Source organism: Choloepus didactylus, chromosome X (assembly GCF_015220235.1).
Source record: "Choloepus didactylus isolate mChoDid1 chromosome X, mChoDid1.pri, whole genome shotgun sequence".
Taxonomy (NCBI): domain Eukaryota; kingdom Metazoa; phylum Chordata; class Mammalia; order Pilosa; family Megalonychidae; genus Choloepus; species Choloepus didactylus.
In genome coordinates, this window is record NC_051334.1 from 187,229,835 (window position 1) to 187,241,200 (window position 11,366).

The 11,366-nt window shown below is 60.0% G+C and overlaps 2 protein-coding genes across 2 annotated transcripts; both read left to right on the plus strand.

The window, feature by feature from the left end:
• Nucleotides 1-3,451: 3,451 nt before the first annotated feature.
• SLC10A3 (solute carrier family 10 member 3) lies at nucleotides 3,452-7,099 on the plus strand. Its single transcript, XM_037822095.1, has 2 exons — nucleotides 3,452-3,542; nucleotides 5,350-7,099. Exon 2 carries the CDS (start codon nucleotides 5,470-5,472, stop codon nucleotides 6,889-6,891), a length of 1,422 nt encoding a protein of 473 aa, XP_037678023.1. The 5' UTR covers nucleotides 3,452-3,542; nucleotides 5,350-5,469; the 3' UTR covers nucleotides 6,892-7,099.
• Nucleotides 7,100-7,848: 749 nt separating this feature from the next.
• UBL4A (ubiquitin like 4A) lies at nucleotides 7,849-10,585 on the plus strand. The gene is made up of 4 exons (XM_037822096.1): nucleotides 7,849-7,979; nucleotides 8,114-8,219; nucleotides 8,450-8,670; nucleotides 8,786-10,585. The coding sequence occupies exons 1-4, from the start codon at nucleotides 7,932-7,934 to the stop codon at nucleotides 8,894-8,896; spliced, it is 486 nt and encodes a 161-aa protein (XP_037678024.1). The 5' UTR covers nucleotides 7,849-7,931; the 3' UTR covers nucleotides 8,897-10,585.
• The last annotated feature ends 781 nt before the right edge of the window (nucleotides 10,586-11,366 follow it).

An 11,366-nucleotide genomic window follows, 5' to 3' on the forward strand; every position in this document is an offset into this window, starting at 1 on the left:
CGCTGTATTAGGTCCTTCTCTGCCTAAACTAGCTCTTATCTATATAAAACCAGCACCAAGGCGAAGGAGCCTGGCAATAAACCCAAGGATCAAAGAGGACTCCTTAGTCATTCTCAAACGGCTGCCTAGCCAGGCACTTTTCAATGCACCCCAGCCTCAGACTGGGCCCCCAGCTTCTCAGATAGCTGTGCTCTCCCTAGGGGCTGCCAGTCACGTGGAGATGGACGCATCAGTTCAGCACAGGCCCAGAAGCCAGTGGTGGGGTGGAGCACAGCTTGCCTGCCTTTGCAGAGTGGAGGTAAAACGTTGCATGTCCTGCAGTCCTCCTTTGCCAGGGTGTCACGCCTTCCCCAGCATCGGGACCCTTTCAGAGTCAGGACATTGTCAGTTACAAGTGACAAGACAACCCGACTCAGACTGGCATAAGCAGAACTAAAGAGGGGGAGTTATCGTTTCCTGTAACGGACCAAAAAGCCTAGGTGTAATTCTAGCTTCAGACACGGTCAGCAGGATGTGAGCGTTCTTCCTCTCTTAGCCCTGCTTTGCTCTGTATCAGCTTCAGTTTCAAACTCGCCATCTCCCCCAGGTAGGAAGGAGCAATAATAAGAGGTTCCAGTTTAGCAATCCCAGCAGAAAAGAGGGCATCCGCCTGCCCAAGAGTTGCAGCACAAGTCCCTAGACTAACTGGCATTGGTCCGGATTGCATTATGGGTTTATCTTTGCATCAATCTTTGTGGCTCTGATTGGCTGCGCCCAGGCATGTGCTCACCCCAGGGGCCAGGGCTGGGGTCATCCCCATGCAAACCACATGTACTGAGAGTGGAGGACGGATGGGTCCCCCAAGGGAAAGTGAGGTGCTGTTACCCGATGCTGGGCAGGCAAAAATGACAGCTGTCACTATATTTCCCTATAAATACCAAATGCATCTCATAATTATGCTTGCACAGGAGATGCCTTCCATGCATGCTTAATTCTCCCACTATATCCTTGGGGGGCCGCTGCCTAGACAGCAGGATCCTGTGAAATAATACAGTGTCAGGTCTCCCAGCTGAATCCCCAACTACATTTACGTCGTTTTGGCTCTCCCTGTCATTTGTTCCATCTGTTCTCCCAGGCCAGATGACTTCCCTTTTGAAACTAGACACTTGGCTTAATTTGTAGAGCCCTTCCAGAGCAAATTATGAAGCCCCTAAACTAACTACAAACCTTCCTTTGCTGTTAAGCTAGCCATTCCCTTTTGCTACGGGGGTCACGTCAGACCTCCCTCCAGCCCACTCTGGCTTTGCAGGGCAGGCTGGTGATGGACAGTACTGGGGAGCAGTCTTCTCACTGTGCATTGGCTCGCCTTGACCCAACTGGAATCGGTCACTCCCAAAAGGCAGGCCGGACAACCCCCTGGGGAAGTTTGAATATGAACCCTCAGCTTCCCTCCACAAAGGCCCCCCTCTTTTCAGTTTTCCTCCCCTGGCAACATTATTTGTCCTTTGGTCACAGGCCCTTCTCCTGACCGATCCCCCCTCTCCCTGGGCCCATTTTACCCCCCTGCTTCAATAAGCACACACCCCACCCCATTCCCACTGCCATCTTCCAAACTGCAGCCTTCAGCCACAGCATGTGCCGCTACCTGCTTCAGTCAGGAAACCTCAAGCCCATTCCAGAGGAACAAAATGAACATTCTGGGACACCAGGTGCCCACAATTGGTTTCCACCTCACTGGCTCTCACAGGCAAAAGAACAGCCTAGACCCATGGCCTCCGAAAGTTTTTGATCACCCATGTGAATCAAACCCCTTTGAGCATGCACCCCCAGTGTGTCAATTTATATAATTATATATCACATGCCTGTGCTAACTTGAACTTTATAAAACACACACAAAAATAAATTTTCAGCAAGGTGTTAATAATAGGATGCTATATGGGAACCCTGTATGTTATGCCTGCATTTTCTGTAAACCCACAGAAAAAAATAAATTTGTACAGGATTAAATAAAAAGAGATTCCCTTATCTCCTTTGCACATTTACACCAACACATGTTGTGCACCTTCTGGGGGACAAGTATGACCCACTTTGGGAACCACCAGCCTCCATCAGTAGTGACAAGAGGTTCTTTCAGAGCAGTAGGTGGCTGTTGACTCGTGTGCTGCCTGATTCCAGTCGCCCCAGCAGCCTTTGGGAACATGTAAATCCCCAACTGCCTCTGCACCTTTGTTCCCATCTTTAGGCCACCTGCTTCATCCATTCCTTTCTGTGAAGCCTCTGGACTTTGCTGGCACGCCAAATAGTTGTGTTTTTCTTTAATGCAATTTTATTGAGATATATTCACATATCAGATAATCATCCAAAGTGTACAATCAGTGGTTCATGGTCTCATCATATAGTTGTGCATTCATCACCACAATCAGTTTTTGAACATTTTTGTTACTCAAGAAAAAGATAAAAGAATAAAAATTAAAATAAAAAAGAACACCCAAAACATCCCATACCTCTCCTCCCCCCTATTATTCATTTACTTTTTGTCCTCATTTTTCTACTCATCTATTCATACACTGTATAAAGGGAGTGGGAGCCACAAAGTTTTCACAATCACACAGTCACACAGTGTTAGCTATATAGTTATATAATCATCTTCAAGAATCAAGGCTACCGGGTTGCAGTTCAACAGTTTCAGGTATTTCCTTCTAGCTATTCCAATGCACTGAAAACTACAAAGGGATATTTATATAATGCATAAGAATAACCTCCAGAATGACCTCTTGACTGTTTGAAATCTCTCAGCCACTGAAACTTTATTTTGTTTCATTTCTCTTCCCCCTTTTGGTCCAAGATGGCTTTCTCAGTCCCACTATGCCAGGGCCAGGCTCATCCCCGGGAGTCATGTCCCACGTTGCCAGGGAGATTTACACCCCTGGGAGTCAGGTCCCACGTGGGGGACCAAATAGTTTTGAAGGTGGACAATCTCTAGGAGGCCATTTACTGTTTCACGATAATGGAAACAGGTGCTAAGTCAATACTTGAACGAAGGAAGGTGGAGCTCGGCATAAAGCCTGGACCCCGGGGTCCGGGACTGTCCACCTCGGCCCTCCGGCCCTGTCACCGAAACCCTAGCCCGGGCCCTCCGCGACCGTTGACTCCGCCCCTAGCAGCAGTCCCGAGTTCCCCAGGCCCTGCTAACTCTAGCTCTGTGTCCCCTTTGCCCCCCACCTCAGACGTCGCAGCGTTTTGGGGGATGACTGGGGCCCCTTCCCGGAGCAGCCCTCCCGAGGAGGCGTAGCTGCTGGAGGAGCCGCACCCGTGGGCGACGCCCAGCGACCTGGCCCACTCCCAGGCCGCCCCGCCCCAAGCCCGGATGCCCGCCCTCTTCGCCGCGCCCAGAAACGTCACATCCGGTCGGAACCCAACCCAGACGCGAGCGGCGAATGGTCCGCCGAGGGATGGGGCGGGCCCGGGGGCGGAGCCCCGAGGCGGGGCGGAGCGGAGGGCCGAACTCACAGGCGTCCGACCGGCCCGGCGGGCGCTGGCGCCGAGCTCCGCGGCCGCGGCAGGTGAGAACCTCCGGGCCGGGGAAGGGTGGGATCGGAGGCCGCCTCTGGCCCCAGCCTGTCCCCGGCGCCCCGATCGGACCGGGCCGGCCATCGCGCGCTCGCGGGGCCTGGCGCGGCTGTGGGTCCTGGGAGCGGAGCGAGGGCTCCCTGGACTCCCGCGCTCCCATCCTCTCTCCCCGCTGGGCGCCCAGGGGCGAGAGACAGCTCGGCCCCGGGGAAAGCTAGGCAACTTCCGCACCCCCAGGTAGGGAGGCCCTCGCGATCGTCGCTGCCACCGCCCGGCTGCCAGAGCCAGCCCTGGGATGCCGCCTGGCCCAACTCTAACGGCTCCTGGAGCAGAGGTGGTTTGGGGTCTGAGCGGTGACTTAAAGGGGCCACCTATCTTGGGAAGATGGGGGCATGGGGTGGATGGTCCATAGCCCCCTCTCCTCTCGGAATTGGTTTGGCACCACCCTGGTGGCACCAGTCCAGGGTGCCTTTATCATTTCCATCTGAGTCCCCTCCACTCCTCTGATTTTCCTGCATCCTTCCCCCAGGGTGGGACACAAGGCTGCACCAAGGCCTCAGGGTAGGTGACCAAAACTCCAAAACCAGCGGAGGCCTCAGTAGGGGGGGGGGGTGCTTTTCCAGGGACTCGCCTTTTGCTTGGCCTGTCTTCCACTGCCCACTGCTCCCTCCTCCCCAGTCTCGGATGTGGGGGAGGCCAGGGCCCAAGAGTGATAGGAACTAGAGAAACAAGTGGCTCTTCCAAGGCTGACTCCACGAGGTGTGAGGCAACTGAGAGTCATGACATGAAACTGCGGTGTCCCCATCCTGGTTGCCCCAGTTCCAGTAGGTGATGTGACAATAAGGCGGTGGCTGTCCAAATCAGGAAGAGGAGGGAGGAAAACCCGCTCTTTTCACCAAGAGCACCCCCTGCCCCACTCCCCACCCCGACACACTTGTCACACTGTGGCGTTAGAGGCTGTGGTGGGGCACATGGGGGGCAGTGGAGCCTCTGAATTCCGAGCAGAGCCTTGCAGATAGGATATTGCAGCTCCAGAAGTTTTGGTCCTGCCAGAGGAGTGGGAGCTATGCCGGAAGAAGAAGCCCCCAGCTGACATGTGGCCCTATTGATCCCCTCCTGCTACTCCTTCCAGCAACTTCCCTAGGGAAGGGGAACCTGCTCTCACTACTGCCAGCAGGGTAGGCAGCCAGTAGCCATGCCAGCAGCTTCCCCAACCGCGTTCCTGAGGGTCCTGCCCATGTGGTTTTGCTGGACTCATCCTGCCTAGGAAATGATATTTTAACTCCTTGGCCTGCTTTGCCCAAGGTCCCCAGGACAGACCTGTCCAGCGTTTCCCAGCACCACCGTTAGCTCTTGTCTTCTCCAGGAAGCCTTTCAGAGACTCCACCCAGGTTGTAGGGTCACTGCGGCCTCCTGGAGGGTGATCGGGAACATGTGGTTTAGTGGGAGTGGTGACGGGACTGGGTGACTCCCCTCACTCCCCTTGAACTCAGGACATCTCTGCACTGTCACTGCGGTGGGCAAGCCTAGGGACATCCGTGGGGACCAGCAAACTGAACAGAATTCATATCTGTAGGTGCCCTTCTGGGTGAGGGTTGGGGAGAGCCCTCCCGGCCTGGAGGAGGCTCGAGGCAGCCGTGCCGGGACAGGGGACAGCTGACGGGCATTCGAAGGCCAACACCAGGCACTGCCCTTCTGCTCACGGGCTTGGGGCCAAGGGACAGTGGACTTCCAGATCCTCCCCAGAGAGGCTCACAGTTGCCCTCACCGGCTTCCTCTCTGTGTCCCTTTTCTCCTCAGGAAGAGCACACCATCAAGGCAGGCAACACGGGCCGGTCCTCGCCCATGGCCCCTCCTCAGGACGAGCTGACGGCACCAGCTGGGCCTCTCTCCTAAGCCACGGAGGGCCTGGGGGAAGCCATGCCGTTAGGGAGGGCCAGCCCCCAGGGGCGCCGGGCAGTGCGGTGTGGTTGCCCAGTCCCCCTCGCCATGCTTGGGGCCGCCCTGCTGCTTGTCAGCCTGCCATGGGGGGTCCGAGGGACAGCCGGGGCCAGCCTCGACGTGGCTCTGGGCCCCACTGTGCCACCGCCAGGAGGCCACTACTTGAACATCGGGGACGGCTCAGTGATGGAGTTCGAGTTCCCAGAGGAGAGCGAGGGCATCATTGTGATCTCTAGCCAGTACCCGGGCCAGCGCAACGGGACAGGGCCTGGCCCCACACTCAGGGTCACCTCCCTGGACACGGAGGTGCTGACCATCCAGAACGTGAGTGCCTTAAGTTTTGGTGGCGGGCGTGGCTTCGTGGTGGGCATCCGCTCAGGCCTGGCGGGGCTGGCCCTGCTGCACATCCAGCTCCTGGACCTCCAGGAGGCCCAGCCCGTGCTCATCGAAGAGCGGAGAGATTTCCGCATCAGGGTGTCCCCGGTGGAAGACTCTCCCGCCCACCTCCGCACCGACCTGGCCCACTTCTCGGAGAACCCCCTGCTCTACATGCTCCTGCCTCTGATCTTCGTCAACAAGTGTTCGTTCGGGTGCAAGGTGGAGCTCGAGGTCCTGAAGGGGCTTCTGCAGAAACCCCAGCCCATGCTGCTTGGCCTGCTGGGCCAGTTTCTGGTCATGCCCTTCTACGCCTTCCTGGTGGCCAAGGCCTTCATGCTGCCCAAGGCCCTGGCGCTGGGCCTCATCGTCACCTGCTCTTCGCCCGGGGGTGGGGGGAGCTACCTCTTCAGCCTTCTCCTCGGAGGGGACGTCACCCTTGCCATCTCGATGACGTTCATCTCGACGGTGGCCGCCACTGGCTTGCTGCCCCTGTCCTCCACCATGTACAGCCACCTGCTCAGCATCCACGAGACGCTCCACCTGCCCATCTCCAAGATCCTGGGGACCCTGCTGTTCATCGCCATCCCCATCGCGGCAGGGGTGGTGATCAAGTGCAAGCTGCCCAAGTTCTCCCAGCTGCTGCTGCAGGTCATCAAGCCCTTCAGCTTCGTGCTCCTCCTGGGCGGCCTCCTCCTGGCCTACCACATGGGGGTCTTCATCCTGGTGGGTGTCAGCTTCCCCATCGTGCTGGCAGGCCTCACAGTGCCCCTGGTGGGCCTCCTGGTGGGCTACTGCCTGGCCAGGTGCCTGAAGCTGCCCAAGGCCCAGCGGCGGACGGTCAGCATTGAGGTCGGGGTGCAGAACAGCCTGCTGGCCTTGGCCGTGCTGCAGCTGTCCTTCCACCGCCTCCAGGCTGACTACGCCTCCCAGGCCCCCTTCATCGTGGCGCTGAGTGGCACCTCGGAGATGCTGGCCATGGTCGTTGGCCACTTCATCTACAGCAGCCTGTTCCCAGTTCCCTGAGCGCCCGGCTCCCAGCACCCCGAGCCCCACAGCCCACCCACCGTTCTCGTGTACCAAAGGCCTTTAGTTCTCATGCACTATGCACTCAAAAATCCAGGCTTATTTTTTGTACCGATTTTTTTATTCTCCAGCTTTCGGTGCCAAAGAGGCCACGCTGAGTGAGGGCACTGCCCGGCAAAATGATATTTCAATAAAAGAGAGAAAGCCAGCTTGGGTGTCTTTCGATCTTTGCCCCTTTGGGGCCTGGGGGCCGGGGCGGGAGGCGATGGCCGGGGCACGGGTCCTCGGGAATCCTGTGGGGAGTCTCGGCATCTGTTTGGCAGAGGGCAAGGAGGCTGAGCTCAGGCCTTGGTTTTATGAGCCTCGGGCTTTGGGCTCTATCAGCCCCCGCCCCGCTCTCCCTTGTGAGAGGTGAGCCTCTGGATTCTCGAACACAGTATAGCGATGGGAGGGTCAGGGCAGAGGCTGGGCTCCCCTGCCTGCCTGCAAGCTCTGCTGGGTTTCCTGCAGCCAGACCAGAAAGGGGGAGGGAAGAAAAAAAAAGGAATCGGGCCGCCGAGCCAGCCTGGGCCGGGCAGGACGGCCCCGGTGCCCCCGCGCTGGCTGGGCCCAGGGCCGAGCACGTTTGCAGACTCCTTGCGAGACAGCCCACCCGGCTGTGCCCCTGAGCTGCTCTGGCCACAGGCTGCAAACGCCCCGGAGGGCCAGTGCGTCCACGGGCCCCTGCTGGCTCCCCGCGGCCCAGCTCCCCCCATGGGGCACCCAGGGCCCACCTCGAGCCTCCTCCCCAAGAGGGCGCGCACCGGGAGATCGCGCTGCCGGGGGGCCCTCCCAGTCAGTGCGCGTGGGCCGGGGCGCGCCGCTACGAGACTCCTCCCCCGGGGGCGGGGCGAGCCTGGGGGCGGGGGCTGCTTCCGGCGGCGGCGGGCGGGGCCTGCTTCCGGCGGCGGCGGGCGGTTCCGGCGCGCTCCCGGGGCGGCGGCGGCGGCGGGGGGCAGCGAAGGCGCGCGCGGGCCGCAGTGGACGGCGCGGCGGCCGCCATGCAGCTGACAGTGAAGGCGCTCCAGGGCCGGGAGTGCAGCCTGCAGGTAGCGTCGCGGCGCAGGGCCGGCCAGGGGCCGGGGGCGCCGGGCCCGGGGTGTGGACGGGGCGCCCCGGATCGCCGCGCGGCCGGGGGCCGGCGGGCTCAACCCCTGCCTCCCAACCCTCTCGGCCCCGGCAGGTGGCGGAGGATGAGCTGGTGGCCACGCTGAAGCATCTGGTCTCCGAGAAGCTCAACGTCCCCGTGCGCCAGCAGCGGCTGCTGTTCAAGGGCAAGGCCCTGGCAGGTAACGGGCGGAGACGCCCGGGGTGCCCCGCAGGAAGTCGGGGACTGGGTGTCGGAGGCCGCGCCTCTGTCCGGGCGGGCGCCCAGTGCCCTGCTTGACCCCGGGGGCGGTAGCAGGAGCCCCAGCCAAGATACCGCAGGGCCTCGGCGCGCGCTCTTTGGGACGCGCAGCACTTCCCGGGGGCGCCCCCCAGCCCAGGGTAAGGAACGCCATCCGCTTCGCTTTGGCAGATGGGAAGCGACTCTCCGATTACAGCATCGGGCCCAATTCCAAGCTCAACCTAGTGGTCAAGCCTCTGGAGAAGGTGTTGCTGGAAGCAGACGCGGCCCGAAGGCTGGCCGAGGCCCAGCCCTCAACCCCACCCCCAGCCACCTGGCAGCTGATCTCCAAAGTCTTAGGCCGTCACTTCAGTGCAGCAGATGCCAGCCGGGTCCTGGAACAGCTCCAGAGGGTGAGAAAGGCATAGCCCCCACCCCCAGGCCCCCTCTCCTCCGCCGCTCGAGTCCCAGCTGCTCCCAGACCCTGCCTCTGGCACCCCCCTGAGTCCTCTGGCCCTCTCTCTTCAGGATTACGAGAGGTCCCTGAGCCGCCTGACGCTGGATGACATTGAACGCTTGGCTAGCCGCTTCCTGCACCCGGAAGTGACTGAGGCCCTGGAGAAGGGGCTCTCCAAATAAGGGTCTTGGAGCGGGGGGGAGGAGCCGTAGCTGCATGTTGCATGAAATGTGTTCTCAGGTTGCGGGCGACTTGGCTCATAATAGTGATCACGGCCAGGCCCCGCTCAAAACACTTGAGCTGGTTCGCTCGCGGACTCCTCGGGAGCAGTGAGACGACGGAGGCCCTTCGCAATGAAGTGGGGGAGCCGGAACCCGAGTCCAGCCAGCCTCTTGAAGTACCTCAGGGTGAGAAGGAGCCGGTGGCTGTTGGGAAGGCTTCCAAGGGACGGGCTTTGGCGTTTCGTGCCGACCCCACCGCGAATGGAGCTTTGAGCGACTCCCTCCCCGGCCTGGAAGGGGAAGCCTCGGCCCTGGCAGCTGGATCCTGCCCTCTGGCCGGCTCCAGGGGGTCCCCCACGGGCCTGCACTGACCTCTGCGGGAGGAGGGGGTCCCACCCGGGGCTTCCTCGGGGCTGCTGCAGCCAGTATGTTCTCAAAGAAGGGAAAGTAGGCCGGGGACTCTGTGGTGTGGGACCTTGGGCAAATCCCTGTGCCATGCTGACCCCCAGCTGTGGACTCTGCCCGGTGAGGGCCCCTCTTCCCATCGCCGTCCCTCTTTCCTTCTCCCCTCACCAGGGGGTGAGGGTGGCTGGTCTCTGCTGCCACTTTCCCCCCTTGTGTTCAGTAAACAAACCGAGGCCAAAAAGGAAGCACTGGCCAAGTGGGGACCAGAGATGGGGTGCAGCTCTTCTCTGGGGCACTCCCTCTGCTTGTCTTCCCCTGGAAGGGGGCGGTGCTTACCCGTAAGAGTGACAGGTGACTTGTGGGAGGTCACCTAGGAAGACAGTGCCAGAGCCAGGACTCACCCCCAGCCCGGGAGATGGACGCTGTCCCCGGCTGCGTGCAGAGAGGGCTGTCACTTTCTGTGTCCCTCCTTCCCTGAAGAGGAGCCCCTGGTGCCGCCAGGGGCTGGGGGGAGGGGGTGGCACCAGTCCCTCTCTTCCTTCTCCCTGCCCTGTTCATTGGTACTGGAGGTGGTCTAAGCACCTGCTTCTGTGAGGAGGGCCCCCCAGGGTGCTAGAGGCTGGAAGGAGGCCCCATGCCCAGGGAATACTGCCCCAGCCCCTCCTCCTCCCTCCCTAGACGGGGCGGCCCCTCAACCTGCCTGTCCTGTGCTTCCTGCGGGGCCCCAGCTTTATGTGGGGACCCTTCTCCCAAGGCCCTCCTGCCTAGGCCTTGTGGGGCAAAGCCGGGCGGACACCAGGCAGCCAGGAATACCCAGCCGGCCGGTGACCGGCCTGCCCGCACTCGCGCTTACCTGGAGTCAGGAGATACTGCTTGAAATTTTATTTTTATGAAAAGGGAACTATATTAGCGAGGCTGCTTTTGGTCTTAAGCCATTGGTTTAACCAGAAAGGAAATTGGGTTAAACGATGAAGGAAACTTCTTGGCTTACAGAAGTGACAAGGCCAGGGGCAGTGCAACGGGTGAAGCGTTTCACCCAGTCCCCAGTGTCTTCCCGCCTGCCCTCTGCATTTGGCAATAAGTATCTGCTTCGTCCTAGGCCGCCCCTTAGGATCAAACGTGGCTGCCTTCCGTTCCCATGCTTCCTTGTTCGCAGCCAGCAAACAGCAGCTTCTCCCCGCCCGGAGCGCAGCTTCTTTCCCCTGTGACCCCAGCCAATAAATGCTCTCCTCTCATTGGTCAGAATCGGTCGTGCGTGGAGTCATTGCGGCAGAGGGTGGGGCGGGGTGGTGGGCGGTGCCAATTCCCTCTCAGGGCCCCGCCCCCTAGCGCTGGGAGTGGGGGGGGCCTTCCTGGAAAACATGCGGACTGCACGAGGGAGGTGGGGTGGGGGGAGCTGAACAGAAGCCGGGTGGCCCCAATCAGCGACTGTCCACCGTGAGGAAGTGACACGCAGGTCTGTGTTCCAGAAAGAAAGTTCAGGGTCCCCTTGGAGGCAGTGAAGGAGGAAGCCTTGGAGAGGTCTAGACGCGAGGCCGGGAGATTAGGCCTCCTGCTGATGGTTTCCCAGACCCTGTCCCATCCTCAGGCAGGCCCTGGCTGTCCCCGTTTCACGAGTGAAGAGACAGACCCTAGAGATGGTAATTGAACCACTTGCATCAGCACCTCCCAGCTGGGGAGGGACAGAGGCTGGAGGCTGGGCGCTTAGGAGCCCGGCCTCAGCTGGAGATGAGAAGGCAGCTTTTCCAAATGTTTCTAGAAAGTAGACTGGGCATCTGTTGGGGTGAGTGGCTGAATGTACAGGTGAGAGACCTAAAGAGAGTGACCTGTTTGGGCGCCATACTCAGGGTGGTGGAGAGATGGGGGGACGGTTGCCAAAATGGGGAGCCTGGGAAAGAGAGCAGAGATCCAGAGGGAGAGATCCACAGGAGACATCGGGGCTGGATGCAGAGACCAAGGTATCTTCAGCATACATGGTGGGGACCCCTCTAAGGGGAGAGCTGACATGGAAAAAGTGAAAGAGCAG